This window comes from Lytechinus variegatus, chromosome 14 (genome assembly GCF_018143015.1).
Source record: "Lytechinus variegatus isolate NC3 chromosome 14, Lvar_3.0, whole genome shotgun sequence".
NCBI lineage: Eukaryota > Metazoa > Echinodermata > Echinoidea > Temnopleuroida > Toxopneustidae > Lytechinus > Lytechinus variegatus.
Genome location: NC_054753.1, coordinates 42,710 through 64,932, shown reverse-complemented (window position 1 = coordinate 64,932; position 22,223 = coordinate 42,710). Strand labels below are relative to the sequence as shown.

General features: G+C 38.2%; 1 protein-coding gene and 1 non-coding gene across 7 annotated transcripts in view; both read left to right on the top strand.

Annotated features, from left to right (window-relative positions):
• The first annotated feature begins 13,331 nt into the window (after positions 1-13,331).
• LOC121428231 lies at positions 13,332-13,493 on the top strand. Its single transcript, XR_005971753.1, has one exon. It is a non-coding gene; the product is annotated as a U1 spliceosomal RNA (small nuclear RNA).
• Positions 13,494-16,927: 3,434 nt separating this feature from the next.
• The window catches only part of LOC121427360 (MORN repeat-containing protein 1-like), a 30,337-nt gene continuing 25,041 nt past the window's right edge, over positions 16,928-22,223 (top strand). For all 6 annotated transcript variants that reach the window (XM_041623716.1, XM_041623715.1, XM_041623714.1 and 3 more), the window contains exons 1-2: positions 16,928-17,035; positions 21,335-21,406. In XM_041623716.1, coding sequence (XP_041479650.1) covers positions 16,972-17,035; positions 21,335-21,406 — 136 coding nt within the window. In that variant the 5' untranslated portion in view covers positions 16,928-16,971. The remainder of the gene's footprint in view (positions 17,036-21,334; positions 21,407-22,223) is intronic.

Below are 22,223 nucleotides of genomic sequence, written 5' to 3'. Positions count from 1 at the left end.
ACATGAAATCATAATTGTTTCATTTTTCCGTATGTATGTGTATGTGTCTCTATTATGATGAAATAAGTTGTGGCAATAAATAACTAAGCACTTAATCAAGTTGTCAACCCAATTGTTTTAGTTCTTGGTAGAAAATTTTTCACGGGTCGTGTGATCCAGTGGTTAGAGCATTGGACACATAATCGCAAGGTTGTGAGTTCGAATCCCAACTCTGCCATTGTCTCCACTTTAATAAAAAGGCCCGAGAGTGATATCTGTCGTCTATAACGTCAGCTACTATGACTGATTAACCTAGATGTAAAATGTTTCATAGGTAATTGGTTATATACCAGCTTGGCGTTTACCAGCAAAATGCTGTCCTGCCAAGTTCCTATGGGAGTTACCACAAACAGAAACAAAACAGAACATAAACCTAATTTCATTTCAGTGGCGGATCATGACCCAAAGGAGACAAAGCATGGGGGGGCACTGTATTGTTTGTGAACAATGCTGTGCCCCCCCCCCCAATGCTTTGTCTCGTCCGGGTCACGGTCCGCCACTGTTTCATATGATAAACTACAAAAGAACAAGTGGGGATATGACATCATCAGCCCACCTAATGTCAATAGATATGCATGAAGACATGCCTAGAACTGTTTCACCTGAATAATGTAAATCTTTAGTTTACAATTCAATAACTTCAATATTTCCCCTCAGTATTTCGTGCTTCATGGAAAATATAATAATCCATTCAGGTACATTAAAAAAAACTCCTACACATCATGGTATTGATGCGAGCAGACATTACACCTATTATTGAGACATATGAAAATGGCACAGAACTGGAAGCCTGACTGCTGGGATCAACAGCATTCTTCTAGAATCTTGGGTAAAGGTAAAGAACGCCCATTACACAGAGCTGCCAACCTGAAAATGAACATTTCAGTATTTTTAAAGTTGAAAATCAGTATTTCAGTAAGGAAATCAGTAATTTAAAAAAATACCACAGGAAAACACATAAAGATGAAACTTTACAAATCAGTATTTTACATTAAACTATCAGCATTTTTCTCACTTTTCCGTACTTAATACTAAAAATCAGTACTACTTGGCACCTCTGATAACATCACGCTTTCGCGCACTGCATGCACATGCACATACCGTAGTACAAAAAGGGCTTTTCTGCATCATAGTGCATTGTGTAAGGCTTTTCTCCACTGATGTGGTGCACGAAAATGTTTTGCTAATGCCGTTCTTGCACTGACAAAACAAAATGTACCTTTAACTCTACCAAGGAAGTGATACATTTAACATGTAGGGTCTATGGTATAAACCTCTACCAGGACTTACATTAATCCAAGACCATTAAAACCCAATTGTTTGGCCCCTGCCCTCCTCTTCATTGGCCTTGGAGATTTGTTGTACCAAGGAAGTGAATATTTAAACCTCTTTCAAGACTTATATTAAAGGGATAGTTCTGGCTGGAAATATTTATACCTCAATAAATAGAGTAAAATTCACAGAGCAAAATGCTGAAAATTTGATCAAAATCAGATAAAAAATAACAAAGTTATTGAAATTTAAAGATACATTGCATTATTCCGGCGAAACAGTTCTAGGCATGTCTTAAAGACAAATGAAAGTACATTTAGTTGCAGTAAACACAGATTTCATGAGAAAGCCAGTAAAACCAGGCTTAATTGATACTTTATCGTCGAGGATCTAGATCTGGTACAGTTACATAAACTGAACTTTGTGAAATCTTGAAATCTACGCTGAAAAATGTTCACACAGAAGATAACCAGCACGGATAAGGACACGTGGGACAGTGTACTTATTACTTTGAATGTTGGCCTGACGCTTGACCCGAATCCTGTGCTTATTTGCTTATTTCTCAGCAATTACACAATTTCTTCCAGAATCCTTTGCGCATATTTTTTTATTTATGCAAACAGACACTTTGGTGGTAATTTCATTGGATTCTGTACATACTCATTTTTTACTGTGCTGCACTCGACCCAGGTGAGGTGAATGGGTACCCGGCAGGAATTCCTTGCATGCACTGAGCGCCGGTGATGGAAGCTCGAGCTAAAGCCGGGGTAATAATAGCAGCGCTTTGTATCCTCAGGCAAAAGGCGCTTTATAAATACAGCTACTATTATTATCATTATTTATCTTTAAGGTGGGCTGAAATTAGATTTATTCAATTTTTTTCTACCAAAATCTGAAAAAATGGATTGACAACTGATTAAGTGTATTAATTATTTACTGCCCCAACTTTGAATATTTCATCATAATGGAGACTAATGTATTATTTAAGTATGATTGAGGCACTTACTGAATAAATGCCCCTGAGCTCCAAGGTGTATAATATCCCTCGGTAGTACGTGGTGTCCAGCGAAAGTCTAGAGGTCCTGTTTGTTGCTGCTGAACACGTACTTGGCTTGACCTTCTTTCTCCAGACACAGAACTCTCACTGGTTAACCTTGACACTTGTCGATCGTCGGGGGTTGATTTTGGGGGTATTGCGCGCGCGCCGTGCGTAATGTTCATTCATGCACGGAGGTGAGTGAAGGGCTATTAATCGTCTATATGGCCGGTTAAACCCAGGCGACATTGTTTAACGACCCTTTATGCAACACACCCCCCGGCCCTATAGATTGGCAAATATTTTGAAATTGTGAATTCTAAATCGCCAATCTCTAGATATAAAATCGAATAAAAACAAACCAAAAACAAATTCACACAATCCCCAATTGTAAACAAAAACAAAATTCAATGCTTTTATATACAATATTTACAAACAATGACTTCCTCAGTTTCCCTGAGATGGATAAAAATTAGGAGGAAATACCTGTAGATTACTCATGATTTCCCCTGTTATGATCAATCGGACTAATTATCAATATCCAATTGTCCGTTTCTTGTTTACTTATGGCATTTCTTTAGCCTGTCATGATTAACAAAGAACGTGGAATTCCTATATGAGTTGCAATAGAGGTAGGGAAGGAGTTTTATAAGCCTGGTTGGTATAGGCCTTTCCAGGGAGGAGACAGTTTCATTGTCTTCCCCCTTTTGAGTGGCCGTGTCGAGTAAGTAAACTCGGTCCCCCTTTTGGAATTCACGACAATAAACTCTGACATCTTATTCTCTTTTTAAGCGCTCCTGGGTTGCCCGGAGCTTAGTCCTTGCAGTTTCATGGGCTTGGATAAGAGTCTGTTTGAGCTGAGAAACAAACTCCTCCCTTGAGCCTGATTCTGCTGCGGACGGAAGATCACATCCGATGGCTAGCTCATCTTTCGGCCAAGCATGAACATGTTTGGGGTTTATGTGATAGGCCTTGCTATTTGAAAGACTTACTTTTCCAATTGACTTTCCAATGGAACACCTTATAGCCTGCATGAGATTTTGGTTAAACCGCCCAGCTTGTCGGTTAGCAGATGGCCGATAAGGTGTGATAAGGTTGCGCCTCATTCTTTGTTTAATTGGCGCTACGTTTCCCGTGTTGATGTAGTGTTCTATTTCGGTAAATTTCCCGAGGTCAAATTTATCTCTGGCAAAGAATTCTAACAGTAATTCCTTGAGAGTTCGATGGACTGTTCCCAAAGACCCTTAAAGTGAGCAGGGATTGGAGTCGGCGAAGATAAACCGACACCCCGCACTTGCTTACTGTCCTAGGTTGGTGGATTTGGTGGATCCAAGTCTGGTTTAATGGCGGTAGCTCCTAAGGCTTCCCCAATTACCATGCCTTATGTCCAACTTAGGTTTCGGCCAGTGGCATTAAATACAAAAAGTTCAATGGCTCCTGCTGTTTCATGAACTGTGATCCGATTTTGGTTCAGCTGGTGGGGGCCATGGAGGTAGCACCCATGGGCAGGTTATACTAGATGAAGGCTGTCCCTTCCTTTCTACCAGGGTAGACTGCAACTGAGTATGTCCTCGGAAGTCTGCACCAGTATTTCTCCTCAACTCTTCAGTTACCTTTGCTGAGGAAGCAAGAGTAGGTGAAGTAGAGGTGGGGCACACTACCGACTTATATTCAACAGTTGCGTCAGTCACTTTATGTAAGGCAGGGAATGGGGGCACTCCATCTTTCTGGACTAGTGTACGAACCTGCGAAGAATTCTGACTAGTGCCCTGGGCTATGTGGATCGGGGTCGGGCTAGTTCCTCCGATCCCAATTCGTTTCCCGGTTCGTCACCAACAAATGAAACAGTCTTCAACTGTTCTACTTCTGGACAGTCCCGTTTAAAATGGCCGGATTTGCCACATTTGAAGCAAGGATTGTCTGGGCCAGGTGACCTCAGTTTTCCTCTGGCCGGGGACGTCCTTCCTGGGGACGATCTGGGTTTAGGGAGGTCTCTTCTCATTTGAAGGGTCGTGATGAGCCCTTGCACCATAGAGTGAAGTGTTCCCACCTTCGCTTCGACCGAGTCTAGCTGTCTTTTGACAGAGTTTTGAAACGAATCAAATTTCTGTTCTAGTTGGGAGACTCGAGTTTCTAGGCTAAGATCGGAACAGTGAGAAGTAAGTGAAGATGGGACAGGTATTTCCATCTTCCGCACTTTCTTCTCAAGGGGGTCTACACAGGTAGATAACTGTCTGATGTCCTTCCGAGGTTTGCCTTGCATGGCCTGTCTGGCATGCTGGAACATTCGGGAAACTCGTAAGGCATCATCAAGATTTAGGGGTTGATGATTTAGTGTGTGCTGCCCCGCTTCGCGATCAGTCGATCCCTGACAGAAGCGCAGCACAAGCTGCTTCTGCACGTAACTATCGGGCAGATTGGGGAATGCCTGAGATGCTAAAGCCTGTAGTCGCTCGGCCCACTCTACACATGATTCTTCGGAAGTTTGCCTTGCATAATTAAAATGCACCTGGGCGACTTCCGGAAGTTCCTGTGGAGCAAATCGTTTCTCCAACTTCAGAACTACATCATAGTAGCTTATGGCCGGTTCACATCTAATCAGTGAGGCGTAGTACTCGCTGGCTTTCCCATCTAATGCCCAACACAGTTGGTTTTGCCTATGTTGTTCATCCCAATTACTATCATTGGCAAATGATGTAAACTTGGCAAAAAATGCGTGCCAGCTCCCTGAACCATTAAAAACAATTGTTCTAGGTAAATATGTCCTGGGAGCGGGCATGGGAGGCATTCCTGAATTTCCTGAGGAAATGGTGGGGGGAACTATCTCGGGCCGGTTTGAACTATGGCCCTGAAGTTTGGGTGAAGGCCTTGGCTCTGGCTGGTTGAACTTTGGAACTGTAACGGAAGAGACATTCTTCTGTCGGGTAGGTCCAGAACCCAGCTTAAATTGATTGGACCTAGGAGCCGGCTTAGGAGGCTGATTCAGTTCGGGATGAGGCAGTGGTGAGAGCCGGCGAACAGGTGGCGGCGACACCTTTACTGATGCTGAATATCCCCTCTGGTTTCCACCCTGATTGGGATAAAAATCATCATCCCTTAGAGCATGAGTTGGGGTCCGATCGTAAGTCTGACGAGTATGATAACAATCACGATCGTCAGGGAGATATCGATCACGAATATGAGTACATCGATCATAATAGAGATCATCCCTTGGTCTTCGGGGAAACGACCCATTAAATTGATCCTCTTTCAGCTGCCTTGGGGGCACTTCCATCTGAAACAGAGAAAGTAACTCTCTCAAAAGATGTGAAGCCTCCTGGATGGACTGCTCCCTTGGAAGGCGAGACTGTTTTACAGTCTGGAAGGCAGATGGACCAATTGGCTCGCCATATGAATGCAGTGGCTCGTCCATGGGACCACTTGGCTCGCCATACATATGCTGTAGCTCGTCCATGGAGCCAGCGCGATGGCGCTCGTTGGGATCGCCACTGATGTGCGGTTGTACCCCGCAATCGGGGATTGTTTCAAGATGATCTCTCGGCACGCCCTGGGTTTGCCTTCCCCCCTCTCCCATTAAGGGCTGTTCAACCTTATTCCTCTGGGGTGTGGAGGCTCTTTGCTGAGCACCCTGTAATTGTTTAGCTACTGTGGCCCGTGGTGTCGCAATGGGCCTAGTAGCTTGAGGTCTACCGATGTCAAGTGGTAGGGATTGTCCCTGCTGACCATATGACACAGTAGAGTCAGAGAGTCTTATCGGGAGGGATGCAGCCCTAGGATGTCCTGGTGCCGGAAAACGATCATAAGGATACGGGGTATTAGGCGGTGGAGGAGTTCTCCTCCGTGCCTGAGGCACCGGTGAAATATTCGAGAGTGCATCTGCACCAGCAGGTGTAAAATCAAAAGCATCTATCACTTCGTTTAAGTTACGAATATGCGGGACCGAAGCTAATAATTCGGGAGTGATGTTTTCGGTAGCTTCGCGTAACGCAAGAATGCGATCGGCAGTGGCAGAGCCAATGCCTGGTACTCGTAACAAGTCATCCCTATCACAAGAATTAATACGGATCTTATCCATTGCGAAGAAAATTAAAATCCGCAAATAAAATTAATTCAAAGACAATTGATGAATATTCGCTAGAAAATAGTGGAGAAATACATCAATTACATTCAGCTATAATCATTTAAAATTTATCCACTTAATTCAGTAAACCAATCGCAAATTCAAATGATTTGCAATTTAACAGTTAATCAATTATTTGCAAATTGAAGCTGTAAGCATTCATTCAACTATTGCAAATACAAATAGAAAATTACATCCAATTATATTATCAATTATTTACAAGTTATGAAGTTAACATCAAATAATTGGTGACAATAGAGCGGATTCTCCAATTAACAATTATCTGCAATTATTTCCTAAAGTAGAGAATGACAAAATAACAATAATTAATTGCAAATTTCCTATCTATCATTCATCAACTTATTTATTGTAATCTTTCTGGTGCAGTGTGATAAATTGATCTTTACCACTGCCAATGTTTCCGATTTAGAAGTATCAGGAAACAATATTGATTCCAAAAATAAGAGCAAATATCATGAAATGGAAACAATAATCGGGTCACAAAATTTAATTGCAAAAAGAGAACAATTAAATCTACATTAAATGCTAAATGAGACCGCCTGTGATAGCAGAGAACCTAAATAAGCATAAGGAATTTAAACTACAGGTTTTCCTTTTATATTTACTTATAGAGAACAGTAAGGGAAAGTTATATTTAAATTACTCGACCAATATTAAATTTTATTTAAAAGGATGCCAATATGAGAAAGGGAAAATTTATTTAACAGATTTATACTTTGCCTCCAATTGTAAATTGGCAACAATTATCATTCGAGCCGCGTTTTTTACCGCTGGCGCGAAATTCGAGTCATGTGAGTCACGCCCGATTTCAATAGGCTATTCACAAAAGACAAAGGCAGCCACACGTAATGGCGGCAGCTACGTTAGGGCGGAATGTTTTGCGTTTAGATAAATAGCTAGTTTAAGCAATTTACGCCCTATATCTAGCCAGTGACAGCAATAACTATTTAATACGTACACAAACTAATTATTATTGGCCTACTACTAACGTACCGTATTTATATTAGACCCTACCTAACTCCTAAGTTCCTTACACAAGTTTTAATTCTATCCGGTATCCCGTGCAGAAAACGTGTTCCTTAAACGGGTTCAAAATGGTGAGCAGTGTTTAACATTTGATCACCAAAATGCTGGAGCTGCTCGGACAGCGCCATTAATGTATTATTTAAGTATGATTGAGGCACTTACTGAATAAATGCCCCTGAGCTCCAAGGTGTATAATATCCCTCGGTAGTACGTGGTGTCCAGCGAAAGTCTAGAGGTCCTGTTTGTTGCTGCTGAACACGTACTTGGCTTGACCTTCTTTCTCCAGACACAGAACTCTCACTGGTTAACCTTGACACTTGTCGATCGTCGGGGGTTGATTTTGGGGGTATTGCGCGCGCGCCGTGCGTAATGTTCATTCATGCACGGAGGTGAGTGAAGGGCTATTAATCGTCTATATGGCCGGTTAAACCCAGGCGACATTGTTTAACGACCCTTTATGCAACAAGACACAACATTTATACATGATAAATGAAACATTTATGATTTCATTAATAGCATATTAAGGAAAGTGGGGATGTGACATCATCAGCCCACCTAATGAATATTCATGATGATGTGCATATAACTGTTTTCACAAAATATTAATTAACTTTAGTATTCAATAACTTCCTTATTTGTTGTCCAATTGTGATGAAATTTTCAGCATTTTGCTTTGTAAATTTTGCTCTATTTATTTAGATATCTAAATAAATAGAGCAAAATTCACAAACCAAAATGCTGAAAGGGCCTTTGATGGTCTTTGTTTTAAAGTCTTGAAAGAGGTTAAAGGGATGGTCAGGGCTGCCCTGACCATCCCTTTTTAAACCTCTTTCAAGACTTACAAAGACCATCACAGGCCCTTTTGACTGGTCCTAAACTCATAATCCTCCTCTCAGTGACCTCAGAGATTAGTTGTGACCTTCAATTTTTTTGTTCCATTTGTGCTTTAATACAAATATAGCTGGAAAAGCAGTCTGGCCTAAAAATGTCAAAATATAAGGCATGGGTCCTGTCTGACAAAGAGTTGCGATTGATCCAGGATAGAGATATCTCTGTGGATTGATCAGGGGCCTGTAACACAAAGCTTAGCAATGATCCTAGAACATTTTTCTACGATTGATTCCATTCACTACAGTGTACAATCAATCTTGAAAAATTGCTTACAATCAATCGCTAGCCTTTATGTTACAGGACCCTGATCACACTCAACTATGGAAAGCCAGCAATGCAAACATCGAAAATGCATGTTTGTTCAACATTTTTTTCTAGATATGTTTATTCATAAATGTATTGATTTCTTGAAAATTTGGCTTGTTCACCTCTATTTACAAGACGTTTTGTGAATTACCAGTAGAAAAAATTGTGACACTGATGGATTTCCATAGAGTTACGATTGATTATATCAATCATACATGTAACTCTTTGTAAGACGGGCCCTGCTCTACTCAGAAATTATCTATACAAAAGATGAACTACAATGTATTCAATACTCTCTAGATAGAGATCTCGATTGTAAAGTTGTATGAGACATATATTGACAAACATGAACATCACATATTTTTGCATGTCTTAGTCTTGAATCCCTGCATCACCCACATAAATCCAAATTCAGATTGATATGAAGGCCGTGTGGCTGGTGGGCATTAAACAAAGCAAATCAAGTGTTCCTATTTGTTGAACAGGCGTCGAAAGCACCTACATCTAGAAAATTGCATACACGAGGTAACACCAAGGCCTTATGGGGTGTTGCAAGAAACTTGCAATCAATTGCAAGTCTATGTTTATCCCTAAATTAACTATACACGTATGTCTTGCAATTAATTGCAAATTTGCGATTGATTGCTAATCTGCTCCTTGAAACAAGTATTTCAATCTGACTAACGTTGATCTATCAGTTGTGAAATATATTTGCAATCGATTGCAAATATTTTCTTGCAACACCCTTTAGTCACACTGCCCTGGTTTCATGGGGGGGTATCGAAAGAGTTGTAAAATCAGCGCCAATTGTTATTCTCAGTTTTATTTAGACACATATCAATTTCATACAATCCACTCCTCCCACTGGTGCCAACCAAAATACATCCCTCGCTTTGAAATCCATCTCCAAACTTGGTAGGCCTATTCATAAGCTCTTGCAGCAATACTGGTCCATAAAAATGCACAGGATGTGTTTGATCAATTAGTCGTTCATCCTATTGAAAACTTTATTCAGTAGTAAATAATGCTCTCATTGTTACATCACACAATCAATAGAGTGAGGTTAACAGTAAGTGTACTTGGGCAGGTTGACCAAAGTAAATCCCTTGTTTTTTTTCAAAAATAAAGGTAGCAAATTTCTTTTACCCTTTTCATAAACCTATCCTCCAATTAGCCGCCTAAGAGTAATGCGGATAATTCAATAAAAACTGCGTTCATAAACTCCGAAAATAAGCCGCATTATTTTTACGAGCGCTCGTCCTGAAAAAGGCGGATAATCGCCATGACAACTGGACACGCCCCCTCCGATGCGGTTGTGTTGGAAAAGGGTGACCTTGTGACCGCACCATGGCAATTATCCGCATTATTTGGAAATGCGTTCAATTTTTTCATAAACTCAAAATCTTATCCCGATGCTGCTATTATGCGGATAATAGCAGCATCAGAGTAATGCGGATAACTCTTGTCCTCCTCCAATTTTACGACCAAATTATGCTGCTATTAGCCGCCTAATTCATTTCAATTGGGTTTATGAAAGGGGTATTTGTCAAGAGGGTAAAGATTTATTTTAGATATCATCTTAAAGCCAAACATCTCCTCTTCCATGAAAAATCCTTGTACATTATTAATTTCTCGTGACTGTAGATTTTCTGAATTCTGGCATTGGCGGATCCAGAGAGGGGGGAGGAAAAGCCAGACCATGCTCCCGTTTTGAGAAGCACAATTAAAAATTGTTATGGCTGAAGTGTGCCCCCCCCCTTTGAAAGTGAAGACCTTTTTTTATTCAATTTTTTGCTTGTCAAATTTTTCCTTGGGAAAATGTGCCCCCCCCCACTTATGAAAAATCCTGGATCTGCCCCTGATTCTGGTCACAATTTGTATCAATTTCAAAATTGAAATACGTCGTGAATTTCGACAATAAAAACAAGAAAATTGAATATTCACTTGATCTGGCAGACTTAATGGCAGCTTGGCATATTTGGCAGGCTAATTCACATTGTGCACCTATGACTTTCACTTTCTGAGGAAACTCACACTCCGCAGGCCGCATCAACTTTTTACACATTCGATGACTGAATGTGACCTTTAAAAAGGAAAAAAATCTATCCCTCTTAAAACAATTTGTACCTTTAATTTACTTTGAAATATTTGAACCATACGTAACTTGCCCCCCCCCCATAAAAAAATATGTGCACGGTCATCATCATTTCATCATCTGCTTTAATATCTTCAAGATGTCCAAGGCAAGGGCTCTGCAGCATCTCTAAGATAGATTTGGACGCACGCTTATGAGAAGTGAGGGGGTATTTTCAAGGTGGATTTTGTAGGAACTTTGGAAGCGGTCTGCATTTAGTATTTACTATTTAATGTTCATGCTGCTTTGACATGTTCGAATTGAATAAAAGTCAAGACCATGTCGCTCAAAATAAAATGAAATGCCAAATCAAACTAGGGATTGCGTCCATGCATGGCATGAGCCATGAGCATGATGAGGGAAGTGACCTGCCTGGGCAGAAAATAAATTTTAAAAATTCACTGCCGTCGCTCTCTCTAGAGACTAGAGTCTAGCTCTTGAACTTACTTATTAACGTTACTCATTGTCGTTAGTCAGCTCAGCTTGAAGTTGATTACTTGAAGACGATTGACTGTAGATCTAGTGTACGTGTAAGTGTAGTCTGTACTCAATAATTCTTCACGTTCATGATGTTCTCGTCAACTCCTGGAACGATGTTCAAGATCATGTCCGTCTCTCGGCAGTGATGTAACGTTGGCTCATTCTCTACCGCAACTTAAAGATAACCTGAGTTGCGAGCGAGCTCGGGTACGGTGTACGGTTCGAACAAAGATCAGAGTGCATGTGTGTTCCCATTATGTAAACAATAACAAAGGCAGGCAGACATAATCAGCTGGCAAGATTACGACTGGACTTTCAATCTGAGCGCGCGCGCCGATTGTTACCGAGAGTGCGCGTGCCGCCCGCGCCCGTCCCGTGAGTTAGGAGCTAGTCTACATACGCAGACCCGATCTTTGATGAAACTTTAATCGACACGTGACGTGGGTCTTCACACAAGACCAGCACATTATATAACTTGCTGTTGCATTTAATGCACACTGAATGGTTTGACGAAGTTTCGGTGACTTTCACTTGGTCTACATTCTATTTTTCTCTTTGCTATAATTACCAATCATTTCGTCTACCCACCATTTTGGCCATATTATGCTTCAGAGCAGAGGATTAAGGAGAAAGTTTTTTTTTTTCTTTTTTTGGGGGGGAAGGGGTACAACAATAGTTGACCCCCTTGACCCCCCCCATGAACAGAGGATAATCTTCGACTCCCATGATTTTGGCATGGTTGACATTTAGCCGTCTTATTATTATTTGGTCTAACAAAATTTAGTCTTTTATAAACGAACCTTTAATGGACCAAATTTTCATTCAACATAGTGCAAAAGAATAAAGTATATGCGGGGTGAAAATAAACCATCTTGGCTAATGATCTGGGCATGACAAACTGCAGTCAGATTAAGTGAGTATTGGACCAAATGGTTATGTAACCAAATTGATAGGCCAAGTGGGTTAAACCGTGATGGTGTAGGATGTTCTGAGAGTTAGACCATAGTCGTGTTTGTGTAGGTCTGTAGGATGTTGTGAAAATTAGTCGATCTGCTATATCATAGACCAAGTGGGTTTAGGCACTGATCGTTCTGAGACTCTTAGACCATCTGCTGTACTAGTAGACCAAGTTGGTTTGATGGTGTAGGATGTTCTGAGAATTAGACCATCTGCAGTAGACCAAGTGAATATACAATGTTAGGGGCCAACACTTCCCATTTAAAAGTCTTTAAAAATGTTGTATATTCTGTAAGGGGGGGTATAAAGATATGCCTACAAATTGAAGAATCATGAAAGAGTGTACTCTTTACCCACACTTGATAAAAGAGGTTATGAAAAAGTACACCGTAATAAGCATCAAACCTGCATGGAGAAAAGCAGAACAGTCCAGTTTTCTATGGTGCAGATAAAACTTGTTAGAATACTTTAGCAGAGTATCACGGATAGATAAGCTGTACTGCATTATTCACATTTTCATTTGAAAAAAAAAATATTCAGCTTCATCTTAATACATCAGTATGTTTTTTAGTGGCGTTGGTACGTTGTACCCCCATACGGAGGGGGTGGACCGTGATAGATTTTGAAATGATATTCGGAAAATTACGTATAGTCCTTCAGCAGAGAACGGAGAAATTTTTGCTTTTATATTTTTGAGTTATGAGCACCATCACCCATTTTGTGTGCGCATTAGCACACTGCGCATGATTGAATGATGACGTCAGTGCCATTTCAAATGAATATTCATGAAGAGTTTCGCAGTAAGCATTTCGTTATACTCTTTCGCTCTAAATTTACGCATTTCTACCTTTAGCTTTTTTAAGAGGGCATACATCGGTACTAAGTAGTTTGATCATATACATGTTCAATGAAATTTTTATATAGATTTAGTTGTGGTATGCTAAAGTAAAAAAATAATGAACATTTTTATACGACAAATTTGAATGTTTCTAACTGTAACCAAACGTTCGTATGCAATGTACATTTACTATGCCGCTCGAACTGTTATCATACTTACCTGGCGCAGGGGTCGCATTGATCAAGAAGGATGCACCCCCAGGGCGAGGCTTGCCATTGCACTCCGGCTTGCTGAACCTTGCGATTCCCCCAAACGTGGGGAACTCGGGCGTATAATTTATGGTAGCGGAGATCTGCGTTCGCGCTATCTCCTACAATAATTCTAATGAAAAGTAAAGAACACTGAAACTACAGTTAAATTAATTGATTACATGGATTAGACGTTTCAAACAGTACGAGGAATGAAGGATGAGTTTTATCTGCTTCACTTAACACATAAAGCTTTTATAAACACAGTAAAACACTTTGATATTACAATCCTTTTTCTATTGCACCATAAAATAGTGACACAATAATTAATGTTTGTAATGAGTGTGGTAATGAGGCTGTTTTTGTTGTTGTTTTTTTTTACTGCAAGCATAACCCGCTTGTCAGTGGCATAGACAGATCTTCAAACCGGATGAGGGAGGTGGGGAGTAATTTCATATCTGCCAAATGAATGATATATAAACACACACGTAAAAGTGTATGGGTGTGTATCCTTTATGCAGTATAAAATTAATATGATGGGTGCCAATTATGGGATATAGGGCAAAACTTTTTCTTAAAAGTTGAGAGCGAGCAAAAAAATGACCTTACAGATCTCACTTTGACATGAAATTCAGAAAATCATATTTCACCTTTTTTGCTTCTCAAAATGTTTGTTCTTAGTTGTGGAACTTTTCTAGGGGCCGGGGGGGGGGGGGGGTAAGCATAGCCTATACAGTGCGTCCCCCCCAAAAAAAAAGAAACCGAGATTTATCGATGATTTATCATTAACTTAATCACAATACAATAGACAAATGACCTACCATTTTAAAGCTAAGAATCTCCTCTTTCATCTTATCATTCACGCATGAGTGAGCAAAACAATTTGATTAGGGAATACCAAAAACTCATTTAGCGGGCCGTATCTGGGGTTTAAAAAGAAAACCACATTTTCAAAAAGTTCAATATCTGCTCCTTAATTTTGATACCTCAATAATGGTCAAAAAATAACAAAGTTCTGGTTATTTGAAATAAGGCTTGAATTTCAATAATTTCATAAAATAAAGTTTTTTTTAAATGCAGGCTAGCGTTCAAACTCACTCGACACTCCGTTTTGTTGACGATAAGCCATGCACTAAATCTTTTACCTTGCTTGCGATAGCTTCTGTGGGAACCGGGGAAATTATGGACATACAAGAATTTTTTCGAGGATCATAACTTTCTTAATTCTTGACCATTTTCTGTGATTAAGGTATCGAAAAAAGAGCAGATATTGAACTTTTAGTCATGTGATTTTCTTTTTGAAATTCAGATACCCCACGCCAAATGACTTATTGGCATCCTTTCTTAGAATTTTTTTGCTCACTCATGCGTGAATGAGGAATAATCTAAGTATCAGATGAAAGAGGAGATTCTATAAGCTTTAAGTTGGTAGGTCATTTGTCTATTGTTTTTATGATTAAGTTATGATAAATCATTGATAAATCTCGGTTTCTTTTTTTCTGGGACGCACTGTATAGTATGTATAATATCAATTTTAGTCTGTGTACACATACCCTATACCAACTTGTCGTTATATACATGTTATATATGAAACAAGAGCGAGCGAAGCGAGCAAAAAAATCATAATTTCTGGCTTGAATATGCTATGATTTTAAGAACGATAATAATAGTGAGGATAGCCATGAGAACTTGATATCATAATAATCATTACAATTTTTTGTTACTTTTTTCCAGCACGAAATCTGGCGAGGGGGCATAATCCCAACTCCACCCCTGATTATTTTTTGTATTCGTTTTTATTAACTAAAGGCCAATGTCCATCTGATGAGTTAACTCTGTTGAACATGTTGAATAAAGTTCTGGTTGGCTTACCCCGGGGAGGGGGGGATATACTCGTCGTGTAATGGCATAGGGAAATGTGTCGCTCTAGTATAACTTTTTTTGGTTTGTAAGATTACAAAGAGACTTAACTATCTACTAGAACATGTTAAGGGGAATCCAACCCAAATTAAATTTGTTTTTATAGGGGAAGAAATCAGAAAAGTTGAAAATGTTTGAACGATATCGGAAAAACAATAAGAAAGTTATAAATTGTTAAAAATTATATATATCTGCATGCATTAGAGTTTGATTACTTATCAAGATAATGGGTGAAGGACAAGTCGACCCCAATAAAAACTTGGTTTGAATAAAAGGAGAAAAATACAACAAACACAACACTAAAAATTTCATCAAAATCGGTTGTAAAATAAGAAAGTTATGACATTTTAAAATTTTGCTTAATTTCACAAAACAGTTATATGTTCATCCTGGTCGGTATGCAAACGAGCTGACAGATTACATCACCCACTCACTATTTCTTTCGTATTTCATTTTATGAAATATTCTGATTTTTTCCTCATCGTCATGTGAAAAAAATGTATTCCTCCCTGAACACGTGCAATTACCATTATTTTAACAGTTTGTGGTTAAATCAAGTTTGTCCCCATTGTCAAATCTGTAAATATTGAAATGTTGTATAATTCAAACAATAAAAACAAAAGAAATAGTGAGTGAGTGACATCATCGTCTCTCTCATTTGCACATCAATGAGTTGTGCATATAGCTATTTTGTTAAAAATAGGCAAAACTTTAAAATGTCATAACTTTCTTATTTTACATCCGATTTTGATGAAATTTACAGTGTTATGTTCGTTTGATTTTCCTCTATCCACTGTAATCAACAATGTTGGGAGTGGACTTGACCTTAAGTTAGAAGAAAACCACAAATCCCTGATATGTAAATACATAATGGGCTATGGGAAAGTTGCTCTTACCACTTGTCACAATTTTTGAATTTTAAAAGTTTAGAATTATAATATGAAAATTGTTATATGCACGTCATCATGAATATTCTTCAGGTGGCCTGATGATGTCACATCCCTACTTTCCTTTTTTTATGACATGTACATGAAATCATTATTGCTTCATTATTTTATACAGTCATGTGAGAATGATATGTCTCCGTTATGTTATAATAAAATACGTCGTTGCAATGAATATGTAATACACTAAATCAGTTGTCAATCCATTTTTTTTAGTTTAATGAATAAACCTAATTTCATTTAATAAAATACAAAAGAACAAGTGGGGATATGACATCATCATTTTGCTCATTGAAATATTCATGAAGACAAGCCTAGAACTGTTTCACCGGAAAAACAAAAAACTTTAAAATCTAAAGTTCCAAACTTTGTAATTCCTTGTCCGATTTGTAAATAAAATTTGCAGCGTTTTGTTTGTCTGATTTTTCTTTATCTTTTCAAATCATATTATTTTCAGCATGGAGTACCCCTTTAAAGCCTCCCCAAGCTTCCCCTCCCACCCTAATCAAAGTATCTCAGGTAGCAGCGGAAGGGTGGAAAAGAAGACAGAAGGGGGAATTTGAGGTAATGCCAGGCCAGGGTAACTTTGAATTGCAATTTCAGCCGACAGGTGGTATACTGTCGTCAAGGTATAATTGGTCCAAATGTAAAACTTATTTCATTGGCTAATAGTAAAATCAGCCTTTGCATCAACCAATTAGAAGACTGTTCTCATGCGACTCAATAATCATTTGCGACGATGGCGTCCGTGTCGACCAAAGGCCAGCGGTACATCGGCGAAACCAGAAATCAAATGCGACACGGTAAATTAAATTTCCCTAACATTATTTGTGTGTTCCATGTGAATATTTATTTTGATGATGTGTGGTCGATATGATGACTGAAAAATTATTGTGTTATGTCCAGTATGACGATAAATTTGATTTTGACTTGCAAATCGCAACCCCGCTGGCCGCTCAGCTCAGCTCGATCACCTGCGCTGCGCCCGGCCCGTCGAGCGGCCTGCCCTGCCCCCGTCCGCCACTTGCTTCTACCCGACGCGATGCTGGGTAAAACTTCGATGGCGTGTGCGTGGTGCCAGTAGGTAGTTTGTATTACCGAACACTTCATGCATTTGATCTTATCAAACACATTGTTCCAATAAAATTCACCAAACTTTCACCATAAATACACTACACAAATACCTACAAAATATAGATATGCAGAAATTTTGCTGAAATTGTTTTTCATTTTTACAACATCAGCTTCCAATTGGTCCTCTCTTCGGCTTCGCAAGTAAAATATTTTGGTCACTCGAAAAAGGTATCGTATTACCGAACGTGTTTTCTATGGGTAAAATTGGGAAAACAACAAAGTCACTGATGGGCTTTTTTGACCATATTTTATTGTTTTGAGGATATAAAGGCTTCGAAATTGTGTTTTTGATCGTTTTTCAACATTTTTCTATTCAAGTTTCCTTGGCTTTGGAAGGATGTTGCAAAGGTTTGAGAGCGTTCGGTAATACATGGCTGGTCGGTAATACAATCACTCACTATACTAGTAGTACCCTATGTACCACAACCACTGGCTGCCTACGGCTCACTCGCACTGCAAATATTGTGTCAAGTCCATACAAACACCTGGCACTTGTGTACCGTAGTGTTACCTGGGGAGCATTTCATGAAAGGACTTGTCATACGTTTTATCTGACAAGTCCTATGTTATCCGACAGTTACCATAGGAACAGTGCCTCTCAGCCAATCAAAATCATGGAAAGATGTCAGACCTGACAACTTGTCGGATGAAAATATTGATGAAACGCTCCCCTGGTGATCACAGAACAGTGGATGAATTGAAAAAAGGGGTGGGATGACTTCCTAAACTTACTTTCATGACCAAGACAATTCCAAGAATAATAAGACCCAATTCCAGCTAAGAAATAAAATTAAAAGGAGAGAAAGAAAGAAAAGGAAATAAAAAATACTACCTAACGTTAGTCACTAGTGAGTGATTGTATTACCTACCGAACAACGGCAACGCGCACATTTAGGGCCTATGCATCAGAAAAAAAATCAAATTCAATAATGGAAATGTGCTAAATTCTTTGCAACAACCTTCCAAAGGTAATTTTTAATAGAAAGATGATGAAAAAGGTCCAAAAACAAATTTTCAAAGCCTAGACTATATTTCTAAAAAAAAAAAAGAACACATGCTCAATAATTGATCAGAGATTTTGTAAATTTCAGAAGCTCAATATCAAAAAGAAAGCTGAATACAGCAGAAAAAAATTATATCTTTATTTTTTGTAGGTATCTGTATATTCGTGGTGGAAGTTTGATGCATTTGAAGAAAATATTGTGTTTAATAATAATATGATTGAGTTTATGAAAAGTGTTCAGTAATACGACCCACTGGCATCAAAAGTGAATTTTGTTTTGAATATTAAAAAAAAATTAATATAAAAATTAAGATTCCTATCTAAAATATTTTATTTCGTATTAAAATAGACCTAGATTTCAAAAATGAAAATTTTGCTCCATCTGCCATATATCTGCCCCCTTTAAATTGTTGGCTCTTTGTGCCACTGCAACACATAAATCTAGTCATCTGCTCCAAAGCTGTCTTAAGATACCATGGAAAATGAATGATAATTGAACTTGAAGTATGGGAAGAATGCATTTCTTTTGCTGGAATGAATGAGTAGGCTTACATGTATCTATTGTTGGACAAGTTTGGGATTCTGCACACCAGTATGATTACAGAGAGAGACACAGGTCTATAGTATTTGTCCAGTTTGATAAACATTTTCTGTTACATTGCTTTGCAATTGAAAATATTTTTGTGAGGTGCTCTTGGGTGAACATATAGAAAAAATGAATCTTACAAACTTTCTAAACTTGTGAATATATGAAACAGTGTGCTTTAAGGCGCATACCATTCAGATGTAATTTACACTTAATGATTACTCCTATTTTGTGTTTTTGTAATCAAAAGAAATAGAAATAATTGTTTTGTCAGTGATTCAAACTAAAAAATCATGACAGGCTGCTGTCGTTTTGAACAACCTGGTTCATTACTTTCGATGGGTTTGCATTCAGCCTTGGACCAAGGCACATTAGCCAAGGCTCGACATTAGCGGTGGCCCGGGACCACCAAAAATTCATCTTGGGCAACCATTATTGAAAAAATGTTAAGTTTTGGTGGCCCGAATCGGGCAACCAATAATTTTCAAAGTAGCGCAATTTTCTCCCGATTTTGCATGCATTTATCAACCTTCTACAGTTAAAATTGCAAGCCAATTCGTCATGCGCCTTTTTTGTTAATCTACACACAAATACACACACACAAAGATTGCATAGTCATGACAGTATGTAGGCCTACCACTAGCATACAGTAACTACTATTCAGCCGGCCGCGCCGGCTGTCTGGCTGAGCTTTGCATGCATGAAACCAATGCAGCTAGCTGTGCACGAGCAGACTATTCAGACCCAGGGAGCTGCGATACGAAATGTTACTGCTAAGAAATCTTCCCCAGAGCTTTGGAAATCTACGTCAAAGTCACATTTAACACCAATGAAATGCCCTTCTACAGTCCATATTACTGAAACCTGATTAATTGCAAGCATTAAAAGGAGGAATTATGACCTCTTTTGACTCAAAAAGACCGATTTCCAAATGCATTAATACACATAAAACACATAGGTGAGTACATCACAGTCCCATATGTGCATTTGTATGTATGTTGATATTTGGTTTATTTCGAAGCTGTTTATCTTTGAGCAAAAAATACATAGGCCGCTCTTTCTTTCTTGTTTACAAATGACTTCTTAAACCACTCTTAAGGAAGTAAATACTTTGGGAAGGCATTTCATTGATATGACATGTGATTTTTTTCCATCATTTTGTCAAATATAGGGAAGGAATTTTCTCACTGTTTTTTCCAGATAACTTTTGCCATTTTATTTTTTTCTTTCATTTTTTTCAGTGATTAAACCATTTATACCCATTCCCATTGAAAATGCCTGATTAAAGAACATGTTTCTACTGAATAATAATTTTCCCAATTTTTTGATAATTTTGTTTTATTTATTTTTCTTAAATTTTCTTTTGTATTTTCTCAATTTTTTTTATGACCTGTTCTTTGTTTTTTCTTTCTTCATTTTTTCTTTTGTTTTATTTCACTTACCATATTCATTTTTACAATTTTTGTTTTCTTTTTTCAATATACTATTCTAAAAATTTTTTTTGTTTATTTCCCCCTTTTACACATTGTTCTAATTCTGCAGCATGTGATTTTCTCCTGCTATAATATGCTGGAAAAGAGAAAATAAACTGGATTTGGGGCCTGCATAATCTAGGTTTTACAATCAAAAAGGAAGAAAGGAAAAATCATTGTTTTGTAAATCTATCTGAGTTTGATACATGTATGTGCACTATTTATTTACTTTACCATTATGAGTATGTGTCTATACGGAGATTAAAAATCTACACAACCTGGGAACAATACAATTCTTTTATTCTCTTTCAATCATTTCATATTTACAATGATAGAACAATATATATTACCACAAAATAAGCAAAGTAAAATAACAGCAAGCACGATTTACATACACGATGTACAAAGAATAGTGGTACATGTTAGTGATTGCAGAATATTTCAGTTTGTTTTATTCATTTTTAATTAATGTTTTTCTTTATATTTTTCGGGCCACAAAACCTTATTAGTGGGCCACCAAAAAAAAATTATTTGAAGGTTTTGGTGGCCCGACGGGCCACCACCAAAAAAAGTTAATGTGGAGCCTTGCATTAGCTATGTGTCTTGTGCAATGTTTCTGTTTGTGGTAACTCCTGTAGGAACTCGGCAGTACAGCATTTTTTGCTGGTAAACGCCAAGCTGGTATAAAACCAATTACCTTGGAAACATTTTACGTCTAGGTTAATCAGTCATAGTGGCTGACGTAATAGACAGATATCACTCTTGGGCCTTTTTATCAAAGTGGAGACAATGGCAGAGTTGGGATTCGAACTCACAGCCTTGCGATTATGAGTCCAATGCTCTAACCACTGGACCACACGACCCCGAGATGTGCAGTTTTGAATGATCAGTATCAATTTCCTTACAGGGTATGGAGTCTATAAATATTGCAACAAGTTTTTCAAGTATGAGGGAGAATGGAAAGAAGGCAAGAAACATGGTGAGTCAGTCGTAATTTAATTAAATCAAAAGGGTACTCCAGGCAGAAAATGATAGGCCTTGAACAGATGAAGCAAAATCAGACAATCAAAACACTGATAATTTGATCAAAAGTGGACAAGAAATATCAAAGTTTATAAAGATTTTCTTTATTTTGGTGTAGCAGTTCTAGACAGGTCTTCCTTGATATTCAATGAGCAAATTTATCATGCCATATCTCCACTTGTTCTTTTAATTTCTTTTAAATATGAAATAGTGTTTATTTAAATTTTGTCCTCCAAGAATTAAAACTATTGGATTGATAACTGTTTTAATGCATTGGATATTCATTGCTGCAACTGATTTTATTAAAAGGGAGACATATCATACGTACATGCATGAAAATATAAAATGAAATGGTAGTGTTATTTTACGTGAGTGCTAAAAAAAGCATGAATGCTTATAAGCAAGCAATTATGATTTCATGTATTAACATAGAGTGGGGACATGATATCATCAGCTCACCCAATGAATACTCATGAAAACCTGCAAATCACTTTTTTTTTACAAAATACGATGTATTGCTATAATTTTAAATTTATAACCTCATTATTTCTTATCAGATTTCAGTGAAATTTTCAAAATTTTACCTGATGAATTTTACTCTATTTTATTCAGCCTGGTGTACCTCTTTTAATTGTTGAAACAAGGAGTCAGTTCAGTTACATTCACTTACATTCCAAAATGTAATTCACCACACATACATACATGTCTTAACAGTTATTGATGCAGTTTAAAATTTCATGTGAATCATGTGACCACACTGAGAGCATTTCTAT